This window comes from Lampetra planeri, chromosome 13 (assembly GCF_965212315.1).
Source record: "Lampetra planeri chromosome 13, kcLamPlan1.2.h2, whole genome shotgun sequence".
In the NCBI taxonomy this organism is placed as follows: domain Eukaryota; kingdom Metazoa; phylum Chordata; class Hyperoartia; order Petromyzontiformes; family Petromyzontidae; genus Lampetra; species Lampetra planeri.
In genome coordinates this window covers 7,227,434-7,250,286 of record NC_136119.1, presented here as the reverse complement: position 1 = coordinate 7,250,286, position 22,853 = coordinate 7,227,434, and the positions used below count along the sequence as shown (strand labels likewise).

The 22,853-nt window shown below is 40.7% G+C and overlaps 2 protein-coding genes across 3 annotated transcripts; one reads left to right on the top strand and one right to left on the bottom strand.

The window, feature by feature from the left end:
* Nucleotides 1–2,103: 2,103 nt before the first annotated feature.
* Nucleotides 2,104–11,303, top strand: LOC144722013 (tetratricopeptide repeat protein 23-like). Its single transcript, XM_078600061.1, has 11 exons — nt 2,104–2,562; nt 3,840–4,023; nt 4,667–4,790; nt 5,259–5,415; nt 5,933–6,058; nt 6,697–6,874; nt 7,291–7,399; nt 8,450–8,577; nt 9,348–9,497; nt 10,123–10,205; nt 10,526–11,303. The coding sequence occupies exons 1-11, from the start codon at nt 2,459–2,461 to the stop codon at nt 10,650–10,652; spliced, it is 1,470 nt and encodes a 489-aa protein (XP_078456187.1). The 5' UTR covers nt 2,104–2,458; the 3' UTR covers nt 10,653–11,303.
* Nucleotides 8,941–22,624, bottom strand: LOC144722014 (pyroglutamyl-peptidase 1-like). 2 transcript variants are annotated; one of them, XM_078600062.1, is made up of 5 exons: nt 22,158–22,624; nt 17,271–17,323; nt 16,465–16,581; nt 15,316–15,548; nt 8,941–13,685 (listed from the first exon to the last, which is right to left on the bottom strand). In XM_078600062.1, the coding sequence occupies exons 1-5, from the start codon at nt 22,198–22,200 to the stop codon at nt 13,508–13,510; spliced, it is 624 nt and encodes a 207-aa protein (XP_078456188.1). In that variant the 5' UTR covers nt 22,201–22,624; the 3' UTR covers nt 8,941–13,507. The 2 variants fall into 2 exon arrangements, with proteins under 2 accessions (XP_078456188.1, XP_078456189.1); XM_078600063.1 differs by lacking the exon at nt 17,271–17,323 and having other exon boundaries at nt 22,158–22,623.
* Between the last annotated feature and the right edge of the window lie 229 nt (nt 22,625–22,853).

Genomic DNA, 22,853 nt, shown 5'->3' with positions numbered 1-22,853 from the left:
GTTCACGCACAGCAAATAACACCCAGTACTGCAGTAATCAGCTAAAGCCAACAACAACAATCTTAACATTTAACTTAATATAACAATAGGTTTTACCCTTTATGGCAATAAAACAGGTGTCAAGATGTTAAAACACCAAACAGAATCCTTATTCAAGGAATCCTGTCTGCATTCACCACACGAACATGCAAACAAAAACATGCTTTGATAACATGGATTTCATCATGGGACCTCCTTTGCCAGTACCAAAATATACTAATAGGGTTTTCCCCTTTTTTTCTGGCAACAAAACTGACACCTTTTGCAAGGAATCATGTTCACATTAACCACAATACTTGCAGTCAAATGCAAACAAAAAACAATACTCTGATAATTTATGCATTGTCCTTGAAACTGATTGGTCCACACCAGAGACGGCTTTCTTTTGAGCCTAGTCTCAAAGTGTTAGACTAGAGGACGCCAAAAGGCGAACAGCACAGAGACAATGCACTATCAGGGCTTTTATAGCTCGGGGTGAGCAACTATAATACAAGGGTAAACCTATTGTTATATTTTGGTACTGGCAAGAAAGGGTAAAACCTATTATATTTTAATATACTGGCAAGACAGTTCCCAATATTGTAGCTGCTGACCCCAAACAACAAATGCCCTGATAGTGCATTGTCTCTGTGCTGTTTGCGTTTTGGCGTCCTCTGGTCTAACACTTCGAGACGAGGCTCAAAAGAAAGCCGTCTCTGGTGTGGACTAATCCGTTTCAAAGACAATGCATAGATTATACACTGTAACAAAAATTTGTTCCTGGGTACTAAGTACTATTTTTTTTTATTGCTTATGCCTAAAAAGTATGGAACATGGCTATTATTCCCCACAAACTTTGCTTTTGTGACCAGGACTTTACGTGAACGAAAGACACAAATGCACACCACGTATTCTCATTGAAAATATGGAAATTTCAAAATATTACTGTCCTGGTCACAAAAGCAAAGTTTGTGGGGAATAATGGCGATTTTCTGTACTTTTGAGGCATAAGCAATTAGGAAATAACACTTACTACCCAGGAACAAAAAAACATTTTTGTTACAGTGTTATCAAAGCATGTGTTTCTGTTTGCATGTTCACCACAAGTACGTGGTGAATGCAGACAGGATTCCTTGAATAAGAATTCTGTTTGGTGTTTTAACATCTTGACAGCTGTTTTATTGCCATAAAGGGTAAACCCTATTGTTATATTTTAATAATACCGGGAAGAAAGGTCTCATATTTAACTTCATGTTAAAGAGACTTAAATTATTAATTGCTCAAAATAATCTTGAGTGTTGCGGTACATATAAATAACTATTTAAGCAATGTCTCTTGCACACATCCGTCTCCACATTAAATAAACATGTCTTACACAGCCAGAGTTTTTCTTATTTTGAAACAATCCTGAATTTATGCAATCCCGTAAGACCACGCATTTTTATTGTAGACTCACATGCGAAGGCGATATTATCCTCGAATTTATTTTGCCACTCACCGGTTGCTTATACCTTAAATTGGCGGCATGAATACTACATGCACTGGCAGTAATGCACACACGGTATCGATTACAGAAACACGACAATGCTTTTTTTTCGATTTAAAGCTTTCTTGACGGCAGGGATTCATATTCTTGGTTCTTTCGGTAAAGTCACGTAGAAGGGAAATAATAAAAACGTCGTGAGAATTTTTCTTATGTTCTATTTGTATTACTTTATTATTTCCCTTCTACGTGACTTTACCGAAAGAACCAAGAATATGATTCTAGATTTGAAGCTTTCGTGACTGCAAGGATTCATACTCTTAGGTTTTTTCGGTAAAGTCACGTAGGTAAAAAAATAAATAATAATAATAAAATATTAATAAATTCTATATATTTTTTAAAATAATATTTAAAAAAATCCTAAAAAAAAATAAAAAAAAAATGTTATAATACAAAAAATATATTATTTTATTCTTATTTTTTTGTTACCTACGTGACTTTACCGAAAAAACCTAAGAGTAACCAAGAATATGAACCAAGAAACACGACAATGCTGTGGTTGACTGAATATTTTAAAAGCGCGTTTCGTGCTTGTGTCTCCTCTCGACGACCCGTGGTGACTCCGTCGCCACGGTAACCCGCTCCTCGGCAGCTCTGGTCACAGCGGCCTGTTGTTATTTGCCTCAAAATTAACAAAATAGTTAACTCGCTTAGTTTATCTTCGCGATAACGTGCGGATACATCACTCCGTCTTGTTATTTTACCTATACTAATTTAAATCGGACGCGCGTTTTTAACTCCGGACAGACACCGGCGCCCTTCGGCCTAGGCCCGAGTCGTGAATCACCGGTGGCTGCTGAAAATAACAATATCAGTCGTGTAAATTTACTACCATCGCTACTGCTAGTCGTCGTAGTGGCACTAGTATCAGAGCCCTCGGGTTATCGTCGACTACAAATGGCTACGAGTAACGGTGGAAGCGATGGCGATGCTCGCAGGCCCTTCGTGCTGGAGGTGCCGAGCGGTCGCTGGGACGAGGCGGACGGAGCCGCCGACGAGAAGTGAGGAGATGAGGCGGCGGACGACGAGGCGGGGTTCCTCATCCTCCTCATCCTCCTCACTTTCTAGCGACTCGGGAGGGGGGGGGGATTAGCTTCACATTTCACCCGGATCTTCTCGTCTCCTTCCCCGGCACCGAGACATGCTTGAGGATCAACCTCTGGAGCGGGTGTTGTTTAATAATGTTCAGGGGTGGAAGGCACTTTTGCCGTTCGGAGCCATCCACTTAGTACGCATGGAGGGAGGAGGAGGGTTAAACCAAATGCGTAGCTACTTGCGTATGGGGGGTCTACTGGCAATATACGTACGCATAGGAAACAGGGAGGTTGGGGGGTGAAGCCTCGATAATAATTTGTCTACATTGGCTAGTCCGGCGGTGGACTATCTGTTTACTTGAACGCGTTAATATTATTAATTCTTGATCGTTTCTGCGTGGATTAAATATCAGCCGTGCTATAGGGTTCGGGGGGTAGGGGGGGGTGTGCGTCAAGTGTACGTACGCACGCAGGTGGGGTGTTAAATGTACGCGTGCGTACCGGGAGAGAAGGGTCAAGTTTTGACAGATGTTGGCCTACGTACTCAATGTATGGCCCCTTGAGATATCGGGGTGAGGGCCGTCACACCGCCTGCAAGGGGAGTTTTCGCACTTGCGTATTGTCGGGGGGGAGGGGGCGCACTAAAAGCCTCCAGTGGACAGCGGACCTTGCAATGAAGAACACTGCTCTAGTTAGAAATAGTTGTTCATGTTTACCCAGTCAGAGACTCGAGCATTCACCTCCTCAGCATGTGGAGTCTTGGACACTACAGGATTCCTCTTGTCCGCTTCCCCCACCCCACGAGTGTCTCTTTGCGTTGACCAACACCGTGTCGTCTAGATGACTCCTCAGTTGTCAGTGGTTTGTGTCGTGGTGTCTACCACCAAAGGCCTTGTGCATACCTAAAAAATGTCCCACAATGTTCTGTATCCCGTAGTCAAACAGAGTGGTTTTCATAGCGAGCAAGCTCCTGTCTCATAGTCAACTACCTCAACCCATGTATGTACCGTAAAATTAAACACTTGCAAACAACTATACCATAGCTGCGTTGATGTCAATGTGCAGGCGGTGCAACTGCACTGGGGTCCACAAAGAAAGGGACATTGGATACAGGACCACATTTCATGTATTGTATCCTGGGGTATGCCAACGATCCTATGTCACTTGACAGCAGTGCACTAGCATTGAACACAACTGTGTGAATAACAAACATCTTGAGTTATCCAAGACGTATTTCTTGTCAGTCTCAACAGCAGCCACTCCAGCGATCACACAGAAACTCCGTCGACGAGACCCAGTGGCAGCGCCAGAGAGAGGAGGCGGAGGAAAAGGGGTGGCGACTTCACGTCTGGCGAATGGAATTCCCCTCCTGAGGACAAACTGCCCATCGCCACGAAAATGGCAGAGGCACACATGAGAAACAAACAGGTAGCATTCTCAGTAACCAACAGTATTATTTGCCAATGTTTTAGATATTTATAGTGCTGCTGTGAATATATATAGGTTGTGTTCCGAACGGCAGACAATCATTTTATTTTATGTATGCCAAGAGTGGTCTGCAGTACACACGTGTTATCAGTGTCTCTGAGGCGAGGGTTGTTTGATCACTCAGATTTGTGAAACTCCCAAATCCACTTGGTTGCAAAGTGACAATTCATCAAATGTATTCATGGCCCACCATTGTGAACCTTTGAGTGTTTATTCCCTCATATGTGATGGTTTGCTCTGGGTATACCAGTTTATTCCAACATTCACAATACTCGATCAAAGAAAAGTGTTCAAACGATCCAGTGCAACACCCTCCTGAAAAATGTGTGAGACTCGTGCTTTCCTGGTTAAACACATATTAGTATTACAATAAATGCCACGTAGAGATTAGTTCTTGCATTATGCTTCAACCAGTGTCACCTCGTAAAAAGTTGTGTGTAATTATGTTTAAGTGGAGTGATAAAGAATATTACTGAAAGAAATGTGATGCGTATAGATTATCTTCATGCTGATTATCTTTGTCTAATAAATCCATAAACTTTTTGCAATTTGTTTGTTTATTGGGGTGTATGTATATGCACAGATACCAGAAGCTATGACGGAGCTAATACGGTGTGTGGCTCTGAGTCGAATTGTTTTTGGAGATGAGCACTGGCAGGTGGCACAAGCTTATGCCAACCTGGCTCATGGTTATCTAAGTCTGAGAGGTGAGATACTTCGGGACTTTTTCTTCTTTCGTATGGCGGATGTAGATGCTGAGCAACAACTACAAATTCACATTCCGGTGGTCAAACCAGACTTTGGGACTAATGGTCAAACATATGCATCACGCGTAAAATACAGAGAAAAATTGATGTAGGATATTAACTGTCACTTGTGTTTTAATAGCTGAGATCATTTATGACTTGTATCATTTAGCATTTTTTGTTGATAGAGCATCGCAGCTTTGATTAAAGGTTAAACATCTTTTCTACTTATCATCTAGATTAATTGATACAGCTTAGACGGTTCTTGATTTACTGTGTACACCGAAAAACAAGCCATTAACAAAATCAAATTTAAATGTGGCTCATCAACATAGGCGATCTATAATAACAAACATTAACATGTAATTATTGTGTTAACTTTTATCACACTCTGCTCACCCTGCCCACCCTCTTCTCCCTCAACTCCAGGCCTGGCACTGCAAGCAAAGCTGCACTGTGAAACAGGCCAGGCGATCATGTTGACAGCGCCTCACAGTCCCTCGTCACCGGGAGAGCGCACCAACATACTCAAAACTCTCTTCACAATCTACTGCACGCTGGGAAAGGCCAACACTCATCTAAAAAAATATCCTTTCCATTGTTAAGCAAACTCCCGTATGGAACCACAAGTATTGTACTGAACCTTTAACGGATCTCTGTGAAGGTTTACCCCTTGCATGACTATATGTTGTCTGGTAAACAAAGGTCTCTTTGCAAAGGCTTTTCTATGTTGATGTTGTAATTTCTTTTGTTATGTACATTTTGAAAGTGATTCTTTTTTTGATATGGAACCGGGAAATAGCGTGGTATATATTTATGTAAAATTAATACCTTTACATATACAAAACATATAAAAAAAAACGTAATGATTCACCCCCCGCCTAGCAATTCCATGAATTGTTATGATTAAAAAAAAATTAGTTTTGATCATCTTTTTAAAAAAAATTGTCAAAATGTGTACAACATTGCTCCATTAGCTGAAATGTAACAGCGCATAATTTGCATACATTTAAAATAACCAATCCTTCAAATATCTGATTTTGTGAGCGTAAGAATGTGTTTGTACAATATTCTAATGCACATGACTTCTTGACAAGCATCACTTTGAAAGAGGCAGAACAATGCCTGCTTAGGGCAGAGCAGATTGCAAATGAGCTGTCAAAGACAGGGATGGTGCTGGAGAGAGAACAGGGGGAGATGGACCTGGAAGTCACACAAGCCTTGGGCAGGTGCTGTCCCATGGAGAACACATGATATCACCACAAGTAACTTTTTAAATTAGATGGCTTAATAGAATCAAAATGTTAAATCCCATTTACAGATTACTGGGAATGCAACCATATGTCTCCGGTTTAAAATAAAGCTTTGGTAGGAATAATTTGAATCCATTATGTATGAAAGCCGTTGGACATTTTGTCCATGGTATGCTTGGTTTGATTCACCTGTGGATGATTACGTTTATCTAGGTCAGAGATGCATTGCATATATAAGACGTCCATACTATAATTGATAACCATGTAAATAACATAAATAAACGATCCATATGAAATCAACAATTTAAAAGAGGCAATAAATTAGGTTTTTGATATATTGGAAACTAAGGTACAGTAAGTAATTTAATTTCATGTGTTAGTTTTTATTTTAGCATTAGCTAATCTATTGTAATTGTTATCCTCGTAAAATTGCTTACAGTAGAGGCATGAATGCATTGTATTGCAGATGTTTTGATTGTTCTGTGAAAAGAGCTAGTTTTGAATGATACACACTTGTCTAGACTTCAATTATAAAAGTGAATTTTAAGGTGAGCACTAGGCTATCTCATTTTAGTGGCTGCACATCTGCTTGGTGTGTGCTTGGTTGCCATCAGATTGTCCATACAACAGGAGAAGCCAGCTCTGGCAGTTGAGCAACTGCAGAAGACACTGAAACTACTGCAGTTGTCAGTTGGGGAGGACAGCCCTGAGCTGATCCCAGCCTACCAGGATCTGGCCCATGCAGAGGACGCACGGCAGAACCACCAGCAGACAATCGAGAACCTTCTGCAGGCAAGTCACGGCTGTACTGTGCTCACTTCGAAGCTTTCAAGAGTTCCAGCTTGGGGCATCTTGACCCGTAGATAGCACGCATTCAAATTGCTGGATTAAATATCGAGTGAGCCCTTAAGCATTTTTTATTTTAAATTCACAATGGACTTTATATGGTTTGTCATTTGTTCTCTCAATGGATGGTTATTTTAAAGGCAGCCTCTCGGCCAATGTGAACTTTTCCCACCATCTCTTTTTTTCCTCAATACTTCCACAAAAGCTGTACCTCATAATGGCTCTGTAAAGAATGGCACTGCATGATGGTTCATGCGCCTTAGCTGCAAGCTGAAAAATAGTGAAATGAAATTTGCGTGTCATTCATAATGAAAAGCATTCACCGAAGTGAGCCTCATGTACACATGCTGGATGCACTGCAGGCTCACTCCATTGCGCTGGCCTCTTACACCACCGACAGCAAGGAGGCAGCAGAGACGGCTCACATCATGGCCAAGGCATGTGCAGCGGCCAAAGATGAAGAGTTTGAGGGTAGGCCGAATACATTCTCAAAGTGAACAGTGTTGGTGTGTTAATGTTTTTCATTGCTTTATTTAAAAGCATAATGACATTTAAAGATTACGTACATAAATGGGGCAGCACGTGCAGTTTTATTGATTGGGGGAATTTCACTGTCCGTGAAGTCAATAAAATGAATACCACTTCGTGGAATGCAAATAGGAGTCATGGGATCAACAGACATGCTCCGGCCAAAGGAATGCAGAATTCCCACCCCTGGCCCAGGGCTGTAAACAGATAAGAACTGCCTCAGTCCTTTAAGTTGGAAGCCATTGCATTGCAATAAGTAGGCTATGTGGTCCACTAAACATGAACAGATTGTGTTGGCAACAGTGTACAAATATACTGTACAGGAGGCTAACGTCTCCTGTACAGTAGATCGAAGTTGACTAGCAAATCATCCGTGTGCACCATCTGTTATTGCTTTTACCATACTGCCTCTTTCAGAGCTCAGGCACGTGTTCATTTCACTCATCATACTTAGATATATGAATGTAGGGTTCAAAGAGTAGTTATGACATGGCTCCTCAAGCTTTTCTACTTTCATGTACTTGTGCCAAGCACCTGAGCAGGACTAAAATTGTGAAATACAAAAGAAGTGTGCTCTACTTTCAGAAATTGTGGTAAAATTACTGAATTAGAAGGGATAGGTTCCACGGCATGCATCAATATTTATTAATATTCTTAGGTTTTTTCGGTAAAGTCACGTAGGCAAAACATCAAAATTAATAAAAATAAAATAAAACATCAAGTGATGCAGCTAATCTGGCTGTGACGGTCCCACCTGATGACGGAGACTTGTGTTGCCTCTGAAACGTCGTGATTTTTGTTTTATTTTAATTAATTTTGATGTTTTGCCTACGTGACTTTACCGAAAAAACCTAAGAATATGAATCCTTGCAGTCACGAAAGCTTCAAATCTAGAATATTTATTAACATTTTACATACCCCAAAAATGCATTGTTGAAGGTTTTAACACAGGAATTATTTACATGCATTGACTGTTTCAATTGTTTGCATCAGGCTTGGCTGAGAAATACTTTGTAGAGAGCCTGAACTCCTATGAGCTGGTGTATGGAACTGACAGTCCTGAGTGGCTTTGTGTGCAAGATGATCTCTGCCACCTACTGGTTCGTGCCAAAAGACATCAGGTACATTACACAAGTTCTTTAGATGGCACAGAACACTCATAATTGCAGCCAGTTTGTCCAATAACTTATTATAATTGGGAATCATTCATGTTAGGAATACAGAAAGGACATTTACTAAAGCTGAAGTCTCTTCAATACTTAACAAGCAAGATTGAACAAATTAATCCATTAGCCGTGTCATTTGTCTGTAATTGGGGGTCATTGTAACCTAAACTACACGAATCGTTTGTATAAAGTTGCATTACTATTCGTGCATTACCCTACAGAAAACAAGCCAGATTACTCAGTTGCCAAAAACGTGTTTTTCACAATCAAATTAGCAGTGTTCACATTTAATTTCAGTACGAGACCTGATAAGACTGATTTTCATGTAATAACATTTATTTGAAAAAATAACGATTTAATATATACTGTAACCATATTTTTTGACCCTGATCATCATGATAAATTAGTATATTCTAATAATAGTAGAGGGTAAATATTAGATAAGAACACAAACATTAAGACATTTAAACGAAGGCCTGTCAATATCAATATTTGCAATTCAAAAATTAAATCTAACATCGAAGTTTAGCATTTATCACTGAAAAATACAGCAGCGCTCAACAAATTGCAATAAGACACGCATGGTTTCTGTACACAATGAAGCAAACTAATGACATCCCAAAGTGCTTGATAAAAGTAAACTGTCACTGGTCCATAGTCTTCTCGTGTCTAATGTAAAAGATGCAGCACATTATTTTGCTGGTGGAATTGTCTATTTGCTACAGGAAGCAATTGTCAGGCTCCAAATCTCCCTGAATGTCAAGGCGTCTGTGTTTGGGGAGTTCAGCAAGGAACTGGCGGAGACTCACCACCTCATGGGAGGAATCCGAATGGCCGAGGGCCAATTGGAAAAAGCTTACAAACACCTCAACAAGGTAGCTTTGCAGGGGAAATATTGGGAAATATAGTAATCATCACGTTATCAAAAATATGATTTTGTAGTTTCACAGAATGTTACTTTATATTGCATAACGTGCAGATTCCTCAAAATTTCGCAGTGGGTTGGTCTTAAGTATTCACATAAAGCATTCCCTTGCAAGTAATGTTCATAAAAAACACATTTGGTAGTGCGATAGTGGCGCAGTGGTTTATGCCCTGTACTACGAATTTGCCCATTTGAGTTTGATACCCAACCTTTGCTTATATCAGTACAACTTAATATATCTCATCTGGTCCTGGCCATCAACCTTCAATCTTCATTTACCAGCATTAACTATTATGGAGCATGAACTATGGTTAACAACCACGATGATTACATGGCGTGGGGAGGCAGTGGATTGACAAAAGGTTGTAAATTGTTACTGCGTTTTGGCATCTTATGTAGGGACAATATATTTTGACCATGATTTGGGAAAGTATGCAATTCAAGTGAAAGAAGACTAGGTGCAATATCCCTTAAAAGGTATCATAACTATAACACCATTTTTATGTAGTATTGACATGAAGTTGAACAACACCGTATTTTTTTAGGCATATAATACTTTGTTTCGCTTTTATCAGTGTCTGGATGTTCAAACAATCCTGTACGGCGCTCAGCACAAGAAAACCAAGTCTACACAGAAAACCTTGGACATGCTCTCCAAGTACGATAATCACCTTTGTACTTTTGCAGGCATGTCACATTGAATTATAATTAAGTAGCCTGGAACTTGACATGTATTTACAGTGTTTTTGTTATTCATTCACTTTTAAGATATAACATTTGATTAACTCTGAAGCCAATGAAGTAAAACGAATGGCAATAGGCTTGTGACATGCAATAATAACGGACACATTTACAAATCTGCACTTCATTGACGTTGTTCTAATATTGGCAATATAACTGCCGTATTAGATCATTCACAACTTTTACACTGCAAATATTAAATGTAGATATTCCTTTTGTTTAAACCATCAAACACAGGACTCCATCAATGGCAAATAAACAGAAAATCTCTTCTGCAGAGAGCATCAAAGGGCGACCGCTATTCACTGCTGTTGTCAGCAGACAAAAACCACTTGGAGGAACCAAGGGAAATGTTTACGATTGAAGTAATGTGTTTGTATCCACAAGACCAAGTCCAGTTCAAACTGTACAGCAAGAAAAGATGATGAAAATGTGTATATTTATGATTTTTACATTATGAATGTTGTCTATAAATTATAACATTTACAAAGACTCAATATAATGCAGTGTCTTTCGGAGCCTCCATCAATATACCACCTATCAATTATTTATTGTAAGTTGGAGCACCTATCCAATGTTTATACGTTACTATGCAACTTTAAAATATGAATAATATCCAAACAAATGAGTTTCCTATGAGACTGCATTAGACCTGTCTGCATGGCCACATGCTTTCTTTTAGAAGTAGTTGCCAAGTGCAAGCATGTAAAATGGTGCTTAAGAATTTTAGAATCAAATGTTACAACAGAAAACTAACAACAATATCTATAATCACCACTTGTTGAATATCAATTAAAGTCCTGGTAAAAAATGCTTTTCTCGAACTGCGGCTTTTGAATCCTTGTTCGCGGTAAAAAAATTAATTCTGCATTTTAATCTCGACATCGGTTTGTAAAATATAAGTATAATTTAGGCTTTAAGCATGCAGTCCATTTATGTTGGGATTTGGACTAATCAATTATCTTTTATGTCTCAAGTGTACATTTTTAATAAATTGTCATTGCTCAATATGAAATGCTAACAATTTGTTGCCAATATTCATTTTAAGGTGTACGATTGTGCTTCAGTGACAAAATGTAATTACAATACTTGCAAAATCTAAGTTTTCCTAGATAATGTTTTTGAGGTGTTTCGTCTATTTGTTTAATCAGCTGTTTTGTATTTGGACACCCAAGAAATCAACCTGTTTCCACTGCAAGGAGTCCAATGGAACAGCTAATTCTCATTTACATCCCTCAACTGCTCAAGAAGCAATTTCAATCATGCAGGTGCTCAGATGTAGCATGTGGTATCATTTGTATGCATGTGCAAGCAGATGTATTTTACTATGGCCATGAAGATATGTAAACACATGCATAATTCAATTGTGTGCACAATTAAATACATGTAGGTTACTCTTTGGCCTTGGAGAAAAATATCTTAATTTTCATAACATTTGGCTATTTAATTCACAATTTAAAAGTATAGTGTTATACAACTATCCATTGAAATATTGCATTTTGATGTCGATTGTAAATTTACTATACTCTGTACAAAAAGATACAAACCTTTCTGTACAGATCAAAACATTTAGTTTTAACCATACACATTTTCATTGTGGCATTGAGTTTGCAAAAGTATTCAGTTTCCAAAATTATTTTTCTAGTAATCACATGTTTAAAGTAAGTTTATTGAAACAATACAATTACTGTGCCATCTGAAAATAAGTTACCTAAAGCCTATATTTTCCTTTCAATTAAAATTGAGGCAGGGAATGCTGTTGAAATAATGATAAATAATTATAATTTCAAATTCTTGGTTCTTTCGGTAAAGTCACGTAGAAGGGAAATAATAAAATAAACATAAACAATTATTATTATTTCCCTTCTACGTGACTTTCCCGAAAGAACCAATAATATGAATCCCTGCAGTCACGAAAGCTTTAAATCGAAATATAATTTCAAAGTTTACAGTCAAAACAGGTTACTATTATATTCTTGGTTCTTTCGGTAAAGTCACGTAGATAGAAAATAAAATTAATAGAAAATAAAGCAAAAACCCACGACGTTTCGATCGCAACACAAGCGGTCTTCATCAGGCGGAGAGAAAAGAGGGGACAAGCCTCCAAATGCAACTGCTTATAAAGGTTTCCAAAGTGAGTGGGCGGGGGACGAGAGCTGCGCGGTGTAAGTCAGCCAGTGGTAATGTAGGAGTAGACAATCTTGATTTGAAGCTTTCGTGACTGCAGGAATCCATACTCTTTGGTTCTTCGGAATTAGGGATTTCGATCGGATCATTGGGGGGGCACGTGCCACCCCCCCACTGGCAGAGCCAGTGGGGAGAGGGGGTGGTAGAGATGGGGGGGGAGGCATTGCACCTGGCGACACACATCCAGACTGCTGACGGTAGAGGTTGACAAGAAAACACAAATCAAGTCAGCCCTCCTCCTAGCTTTCGTCCCCCGCTCACTCACTTTGGGAACCCTATAAGCAGTTGCATTTGGAGGCTTGCCCCCTCTTTTCTCTCCACCTGATGAAGACCGCGTGTGTTGCGATCTAAACGTCGTGGGTTTTTGCTTTTATTTAAAATGTATTATTTTTAATTTAATTTTATTATTTTTATTTTCTATCTATGGGACTTTACCGAAAGAACCAAGAATATGAATTCCTGCAGTCACGAAAGTTTTAAGCCAAAGGTTACTATTAATCAACTAAGCCATTGTTGCAAAAATATTGACAACTGTAGCTTGCTAAATGCCCCATTTTGATGTAGGTTGCAAAGGAGTTAAAGGCTGTGGTATTGATAATGGCTCATCGATAAGCAGACCTTTGATTTAAACATTAAGATAGTTCAGTTGCAGTTTTGCACCAGCTCCGTAGTAATGTATTAGGTTGATCATTCTAAACAAATCAACAAAGTCTGTTTAGGAACATAAGAAACACTTTCTAATGAGGCTGACAGAAAATCAATGCAAATGACATGTCAGTACAGATAAGGGTGCATCAAATTATTGCCCTGCTGTGCACTAAATGGCCTGGTTCCATTTACTGCTGCTGAAAAATAATTGCATCGACCAAATCAGTTATATAACATGTATTTGCAAACAAGAATAGGTGCCACAATTGCTCAACCTGCTTTTTCAGATCGAAGGTGGCAGTGTACAGAGCAAAGTTGCATGGGCATGATTCTTACACGCAGGCTTTCAGAAGCGGGTGATTAAATGGGAATGTGGTGCTCGTGCTAAAGGCAGCTTTCCTGCACATCATCCAACTGCTCCAGCATGGCCTGCACGATGAGCTTAAGAGCGTGGCCCAGCAATTCAGCACTATATGGCTTGTCCAGTGGGGGTACATGCACAAACGTCGCCTTGCCATGGCTCAGGTACAGCGAATAGTAGTAGGTGTAGTCGCACAGGTACCTGCAAGCAAAAGAAGCAGGTGCACACAGGTAATGTCTTCCACACTGCCTCATTGCAGATGTATTCATCAGCCTGCAGAACTAGTGGGAGCACATGGATGTTATATATTCTGCATGTTGCCCCTGTTTTTGTACAGCATCTTGGGACACATTTAGATCCATTATAAATACAATTATTCTCCAGAAAGATTGAACGTTGTTGAGTCAATGCATATTTATTTTCTTGCAAATAATCCATTTGGGCAAGGACCAGGGCATACATTGACCTCTGCATAAAAACTAAATAAAAAAAATAATCATCAACATACACTTTTCAGCAGAGATTGCGCGTTGATAATTCTATGCCTAATTTTCTTGACGGCACCAATGATTGAACTCTCAACGTCGTGCAAACTGGCTCAATGGGGAGTGTGCAAATAACTAAGCCACCGAGCTGCCCTAGATATGGAATGATACAGGATATTTTTAGTTGCTGCGCCTGCATGCTGGAAACAAGGGAATGAAACCCACAACAGAGGGAAATAACTGATGAAGATTTGGAGGCTTTTTTTGATTGCTCAGTTGAGCAAACAATTACTGACTTTATTTTATCTGTGTGTGCTGCACACATTCTGAGAGCCACTTATGCATTTCTAGGAATTAAAAAATGTGACATCACCCTTATAACAGCTGTGGCACAGGACCTGGCCTAATCACAACTGATTATGGACACTCAGGATTATGCGAAACATTAAATGACGCATTATTTCATAATGAACACAACATTGTAAACGTGAGTTTTAACACGTAGGTAAAACACTTTATTATGGATTATAAATGTGAATTACTGTCGTTGCATCAAAACTCGCACAAAGTAGACAACAAAGCAACAATCTGGCATTTTCTATAGCAATGTATACTGATCCCACAAATATATTTTTACAGGATAAAAAACAAAAGTATAGCTATGCTGTGTTGTCAAGGACTTTGCACATATTGCTTTCAAACAGACCAGCTAAACAAAACAATGGCATCTGAACCCAAGTCTCAAAAGTAGACTTGGGATAAAATTACCCTGAATGTGCCCAATGTAATTGGATCTCAGAAGATAAGCAGGGGTTCGACCTTGGTTAGTAATTGTATGGGCAATGTAAGCTCTGGCTCCGAGGTAGCCAGAATATGTAAATATATCAATATATTATTGAATTTATCTTGTGGACGTTTTAGTGCTACCCTCTCATGTGTTTCGGTTTTCTCCAGATACTCCCATCTCTTACCACATGGCAAGCACATATAAATGGAATTTGCCCAACATCTCAATGCAGAACCCATCTAAATGAGTCTCAAAACCTAGTGAGGTTTTCCTGGATGAAAGGTATTATTACTCCAACTGTATTCTCTGGATTATAGACACTTTTTTTTCCCTTGTATTTTAAAGCACCGTGTGTAACCATATTTGTATAACTTTGTTTATGGCAGACAAAGTATTAAGGTGCTTCTTACATTACAGAGCATCTTATAAAATGGAGGATAAAGTATTGGAACATCGCAAAGCTATTCCACATTTGATAAGGCGATGTCTGCAGACCCATCACCTACTGATGAACACAAACCCCTTGCGACGTTTGCCCACCAACCGGGCCGTGTCTTACCTGCCTGCGTCATCCGACACGGCAAGCTGCAGCTCGAGTCCCTGAGCGCGCACCTTGTCCCGCACAGCCTCCATGTTCACCCTGGAATGGAGGCATTCTGGCCCTCCCTCCACGCAGCAGTGGCTGCCCGGACAGCAGCGCGCATTGTCCAGCACCACATAGCCCACGTTCTTCCCACACTGCTCTAGCGTGACGGCTTGCGCCACCCCCGACACCCCCACGTGAACCATCAACTGCGGAGGTGGTCGGTGTTGAGTTGTGTTTTGGAGGAAGGAAGTAGGGTAGCAGCAGAGTTTGGACAAACCACAAGCAAAAGTAGCATTTACAGAGTGAACAACTTTCACAGCTTTAATAGAAGTAGAGCATTGCCCAAGATGTGGTCTTTCGTGGATGAAAGTGAATATGGTACAAATAACATGACAAGAGTGAAATAAACTCATGTGTGTAAAAACCTCTATCCTAGGTACAGATTTTCTTAATCAGCAGTTAAAATGTTTAAAGCATTTACTGACTTTGCCTGTCAACTGTGACACGGAATCTTTAAAACATGCAATGAACATACACTGGCCAGCTGGGAAAAAAATACTTATTTTGCTGAATGATTAATTGGGTTATCTGTATTTACAGCATACGAGGCACTCAAATGTGCTATGAAATTACAGTAATTACGCATCTAAAGAGGCAGTGGTTCAATGGCAACTTTTTATTAAGTACTAACTTTTAAGAATGCCATTTTGGCAGAACTGCCTCAGTCACCACTTCAGCCGTCAGAACAGTTTTCCCAAAAGGAAGAATTCCACTGCTATGAATCACATCTCCCTGGAATAGAAAAACAGCCGGAAAATGTTCGAGAGTAAGATTAACTTTGTTAGATGACTGATAAAGTCAACTGCAAGAGCAGACAGCGCAGATCACTAACATGGGCAGAGAGAACTCCCACTTTCCAACGGTTGGCAAAACAATTAGAATGCCTCTAATGCCATAGCGAAGACACACTATTCGAAATCAAACATCGTGCTTTCAGTTATAATTGCAAATTAATTTGCAAATGTCCTTCGGAGACAAATGACATCCCTGGTGGGCAGGTAGTTGAGTTGGCATTGTTTTGCATTGTGAAAGTGAACTGTACGAGAGTGTAGAAACACATACCTGGGGGTTGTGCAGCTTCCATATAGATGGCACAAGCTCTTGCACCTTCTGGTACTCCACAGGGATCTCAAACACTTTCAGGTCAACGTCTTCACCCAGACCCAGCTTCTCCAACTCCTGTGTAACCATAACATGGGGAGCACAGATGAAGACTTTGCTTTTCAGTTTCTACATTGCATAGATATGTGGACTATGGTGCCTGTACCACATGTAAGTGACCTATGCCTTATCTTTGTCTTGCAGTGATCCATGTGGTTTTCACCAGAGAACGTATTTTGCTTGTCGTAACTTGTGAAAATAATTTAATGTAAATAATGTTTCATTTTACCGGTAAGTATGGTTCAGATGCAAACACAGGTGACGATGGTCTGGTTGACAACCTTTTTTTTGTCAAATAGTACTTGATAACATAACTCTGAAATAACGAATAAAAAATATAATGTACGGGCATTTGTCTATCCACTGCCGGATGAAGCCTCCACACACAGTGTCGTTCAAGGGGGTCGTTTGACCATTGACTATGCTGGTCAGAGCGGGTTAGTAAACGGGTGGCGCATTGGTCCTGGGCTGTTCAGATATCGTTCACCAGTGATGTTAGCCATGGCCGGGAACGAAACTCAGGAGACTGGATTCGTAGCACACTGCACCATCTGTCTCACAATCCCGCAATAGTGATATATATCGTTTTTTTGTGTGTTTAGTTTGTTGTCCTTCCCCACTCCTTAGATTAGCACGGCTGGCTATGTATGGTGCGAAATAAGTTCAACATACATACATACATATGAAAGAGCAGTTAAAAAACATACCTGCACAGCCACCCAACTCGCATTTACATTGTGCTCTCGAAATGGACCGAACCCTGTAACACAAGCATGAACACATGGACTTGAGCACGGACTCCACCACTGCACTCCCTCACTCCGTTAGTGTCTGCTTAACATGTCCCATGCTCTAAGTGTCAGATCCCCAGTAAAAGCGCAATGAATTGCCTACCGTTTAAATTGAAAAAACACACTTGCACCTCTCTCGAGAGCACGTGTTCTAGAGTTTAATCCAACTATTACGTGACCAATGTATAACTGTGCGGAATGTTATCAAGTGAATGAGTGAAAAATTACTGTATAGTTTTACGCAAAAGTAAAAAAACGTGAAAATAGTTGAGGAGAGCTCCTTATGACATCAGCAAAAATGTTCCTGTTCTTTATTACACATTTTACAGTTTGTCATACCTGAGTGATGGAAATGTTGGGTTTCAGGTTTTTGAAGCCACCTCAACCCAATGGACTCACACCGGGTTATAATAATAATTTACAGCCCTGAGTCAATCCATTTGCTGAAGTCAAAATCTGTATTTAGACTGGAAGAATCCGATGAGTTATGAAGCTCTTTATCACAGATGTCCAGTAGGTCCTCCCTACACTCTGTCAGTCATGGAGGTTATTTGACAATACTAAACAACTTGATTATTACAGTCGCCACCTTTCCCACAGACCAAACTGGACATATCAGTCAGCCTTGGTCTATAAAAACTGCACTTTACAGTAATAAAGTTCATAATACCACCAGATCTTGGTACAAATGAATTCCTGCCACCCAAACACAAACAGGTGGTACTCCTTTTATAAAGTTTGATGGATACTCCTGACGACCAGAGCCTTGCTAAATATTAAACTGCAACTGTGGCTGGTTCTAGATGTTCTAGGTAGAGGTGCAGCCCTGCACTTTCTTGCTCACACCACTACTCTTCCACACTGGTCAGATATCTTAGAAAAGGTAAGAATACCTCCACTTTACCCCCACCACAAGCTGCCCTTCGATCGACTAATTGTGGTGTACCCATTTATACTGCTGGGTGGACAGATGTGCGAGTATTTAGGAAATTCGCCAAAGTTTGCAACTGCCGCACTGGGATATGTCCCACTGGTCTGGAATCATCAGAAATCATGTGGACTTAATGAAGACAGAGTTTTCATTCATGGTACTATATATAGTAATCTTTGACCATTGTATTAACACGTGTAATGTTTGCAATGGCAGTTATCCCCAATAACATTAAAGCAATTATAACTGTGGCCCATGTAACGCCATATTTAATTCACGACTCCCAAGTGCTAGAAGTGCTATGCAACTAGAATGCAATTTTTCGTTGTATATGGCTCACATGAGCTCAAAAACACGAGTTTAAGTGTATACGTGTACAGTTAATCATTACGTGGATGGTGAAGCATTCCATTATCTAGGTAACTTATGAACTGCTGCTATGCTATAAACAAGCAATACTGAATCTGTAAATGACAGAAAAACCCATAATTATAGAAACAACATAGTTGCAGCCGGCTAGTCTATGGCATGATATTTGTTGCCATGTTCGATTCTTTATAATGTTCGATGAACGACAAAATATTGAACAATCGTTTAAAATGTCCTAAATTATTGACATTAAATGACATCTTTAACGTATTTCATTATCTAAAACATTAAATAACTTTCAAGAATAAAACATTACGTCTGTTGCATATAATAACATACCTGATACATTATTTTCAACTATTGAAAATGTTTGATAATCGAGGCACATTAAATCAACAGGTAATAAAAAATGTGCTGAATTTAAATTATGTCTAATATCAAACATTAATGTGTGTGTGAAGTTTCCAAATAGTAACCTGGCACAGGGTTACCATGTAACATATTAGGGAAGTAGCTGAAATCCTCTAAATATCTTTCATGTTACTAGTTATCTTGGTGCTATAGGATATCACAGGAGTGGGTTATGGTTTTACTGGATTTAGTACTGAGTGGTGACTGTTAGATTAAATGTGACTAATCATCCATAATACAGGATTTTGGGTTAGAAATGTGTCGTTAAACCTGCCACCACCCGACACAACCATTTATTAAGGTTTGTCACATAAACAGAACATGCCATTTTGTTACTAGTACAGCACACGGGTGTGTTGGAGAGCAATCCACAACATTTACTATCTGAGTATGACATTTCGCCAGTGCCTAATCAATGACAAAGATATCTTTTCCTCCAGAATTTCCTCAAGGGATACCTCATCCATGTATTTTTCCCTTGAGGTGTGAGAACTGGTTTAGGGTGAGATTGGAACAGTCAGGGCTAGGATGTGGTCATCTGACCTGTAACTCGAAGTTCCAAGAATACATTTCGGTCACTCCTCGTTTGTCGTTGCACTGCCGGTACTGGGTTTTTTGCTCCCCTTAAAGAAAATGTCTGTGCCAATGCAGAGTTTGATCAGCTGGAGCTGAGTCCTTGTTGCTGGGAATTTAGCACTCGGAACTGTGATTTTTCCATTTTTTTTTATTGAGTGAAAATGCTAAACTTGCCTGCGTCATCGTTATTCACCCTCGGACACTCATGACTGTGGTGCATGTTATACTCTACCGACTGAAGTTTCTGGATTGCAATTGCCTGGTTACAACTTACCTGTTTTCTTTGTGTTTTCGTCCAAATGTAACTTTTTGAGTGCGGTTGTTGCTTGTAAATATTTTTGAAAAGTGTGCTGGTGTGGGAGTCTGGGGTCCAAGTAAAAAATGGATTATCCAATTCTAAAACATTGAATCAGCCTCAAAACCACAGGCGCGTTGGAACTTTTGGGAGGCCAACTGCTACATAAAACTACATCCCGACAGGGTATCAGGAAAGCTATATCCCATGTTGGAAACCAAAAACAGGACTCTTAAAAGAGATCATCAGAACTGGTGACCATAAGGGCATCGCAATGCTGGCTCAACTCTTCACAAACAAAACATTTGGAAGATGTCACTGCAGACTTGGATTTAACTCACTCCAGCCATAAAGCCTGGCAGCTCCTCTGGAACCTAGTTGTCTGAAAACCAACAGAGCACAGAAATTAAAAACCACAGCAAATGATGTGGCTTCCTACATGCTGTCCTGCTCAAATGCATGTGGACAAACTCACCAAACAAGCTGTCTGCAACTCACCGTCATCTTAATTTCACTAACAAGACCATACACTGTCGCTTAAGTGGCCCTCAGGGCCACGAAGTACAAGACACCGGGATATGATGGCCTGTGTCGTGGGTTCCTAAAGAACACTGGACTATATGGACAACAATGGCTTGCAATCCTATTAATCGTCACACACAGGGCAGGCACAATCCCTCCAAGCTGATGGAACGTGCCATGCATTCCATCCTTTCCCCCATTGCTTCCCAAACGATCTGGCTTTCAAACTGGCCATATCTGCTGCGAACAAAGAATTGCCTTCACCACCCTCCGAGAAGCCGGTTTGCAGCGTCAACAGACAACTGGCACAGCAATGATTGACCTCTCTGCTGCCTATGACACTGTTTGGCGTCATGGCCTGCTGGCGTTCTACGGCACACCTAATTGACATGATGCTCAGCAACTGCACGTTTAGGGTACACCTCGCTGGTAAACACAACCACAACAGATATATCAACAATAGCCTCTCTCGAGCACCGTAACTATTTAAGTGACCTGACAATCTTGCAAGTTCATACAGTATATACAAATGACATAGTCCTTAATGCACTGGGCACAAACCTCGAGAACACTGCAGATACTCCGACAGCTGATCTAACTTTATGGGAGGCATATTTCCGTCACTGAAAATCGACCAAATTCTTCCAAAACCACCACAAGCGTTCTCCACCTGAACAATCATGCAGCAGATGCCACCCTGGGTGGTGTCCTTCTGTGGTAGAACCCTGTGCGCACTGACCCCACTTCAAATATATAGGGGTTGTTATGACAAGCCCCACATAAAAAACCATGATGTGTTGTTCTATACTCTTAGGTTTTTTCCGGCAAAATCACGTAGGTAAAAATAATAATAATCATAAAATAAAATAATAAATGAAAATAACTAAATTAAATCACGTTTAGGAAGCAACACAAGCCTCTGTCATCAGGTGTAACTGCTCCAGTAAAATTACAGTAATTTTAGTAAAATTTCAATTTTAGTACAATTTTAATTTTAGTAAAATTACTGTAATTTTACTGGAGCAGTTACACCTGATGACGGAGGCTTGTGTTGCTTCCGAAACGTCGTGATTTAATTTAGTTATTTGCATTTATTATTATTTCATTTTATTATTGTCATTTTTTACCTACGTGACTTTACCGAAAAAACCTAAGAGTACGAATACTTGCAGTCACGAAAGCTTCAAATCTATGTGTTGTTCTGGCAAACATTCTGCCACCAAACATCCACAGAGACACGTGTTCTTAGAACCCATAAACCAAGACCTCAACAATGTCACCTCGCTCCCGACTCAAGTTCCAATTCCCCTTCTGGGATCACTCGGCCACCATCCCAGGATGTCCAGCGCACGCTGTCGGACAGTAGCACCGACTGGGGGATACCATCAGTACCATCAGTGGCATCAGGACATCGACAGGCCGATGCACGGATCTCCTTCACGAATGGAAAATTAATAACAAACCACAGCGCGATTGTGGTCATTCAACTCTGATGGCGCCATATAGCAAACCTTCAATGAAGAAACAGCAAAATCACACAAACTCCCCTCCTCCTCCTCTCTCCATGAAGCCGTCTTCGTCGTGGCAAGCGTATTTATCTCCTGAACGTCTTGCCATTATACGCAAGAATATCGTAGCAGCAAGAACACAAGCAGAATGGAATATCAGAAACAGGGACGCAAGCAACACCACCACCAACCTGTTACAACGACGGTGCGACTCCTGTTCGGACGTGGAGCCATGGTGGTGAAGCCAGCACCGATGGGACAAGAAGTGAGATCCTTCGTGTGCGGGGGGACACGAAGCTCAGCTCCTGTCTGTACCTCGTGTACGACTCCTCTGTCTGTAGCCACCTCTTCCTGGGGCTGAAGCCTCAATGTGGGGGACACGCCACCCACAACAACACCCGGCGTGTCGCTGTCGCTACTGTCGGTGCGCGTTACTGAACAAGTTGTTTACAACAACAACGACGAGAAGGAGGATGAGGCATGTAAACCGAGTAAAAGAGACACGAATGTGTGAGGGAATCTGCCTCTGTGTGCGTGTGTCTATGTCTCTACCACCTCTGTGCGTCTGCGCGGGAGACGAATCTCTCGCTCGCGATCCCGACCCGGCGCCTCGTCTGATGCGCGTCGCACGTCATCATCGCGCCCCGTGACGTAAAACCCGCGCTTCAATAACATGACGTCATGCGGAGAGTGGGGCGAGCGTGAGCAGGTACGTCACGCGTTTCGGCCGAGAATGTCGTCACCACGCACAAGCCCCGCCAATCTCCTCACGCACGCGTTGGGGGCATGGACGTCGGGGTTTAGCGAAGATCAGTGACGCCATCGCGCACGCACGCGACCCGGTCCAAGCGAGTGTATGTCGTCATCACGCAAACCTGTACGCAAAT

Bases quoted from the DNA above. Each gene is read 5' to 3' on its own strand.
- LOC144722014 (XM_078600062.1), bottom strand. From the start codon at position 22,200: ATGGCTCCACGTCCGAACAGGAGTCGCACCGTCGTTGTAACAG. The intron at 17,324-22,157 runs GTTGGTGGTGGT...CTTGTGTTACAG, and splicing joins TCGCACCGTCGTTGTAACAG to GGTTCGGTCCATTTCGAGAG. The intron at 16,582-17,270 runs GTATGTTTTTTA...ATGGTTACACAG, and splicing joins CGAGTTGGGTGGCTGTGCAG to GAGTTGGAGAAGCTGGGTCT.
- LOC144722013 (XM_078600061.1), top strand. From the start codon at position 2,459: ATGGCTACGAGTAACGGTGGAAGCGATGGCGATGCTCGCAGGCCCTTC. The intron at 7,400-8,449 runs GTAGGCCGAATA...TGTTTGCATCAG, and splicing joins CAAAGATGAAGAGTTTGAGG to GCTTGGCTGAGAAATACTTT. The intron at 10,206-10,525 runs GTACGATAATCA...CATCAAACACAG, and splicing joins ACCTTGGACATGCTCTCCAA to GACTCCATCAATGGCAAATA.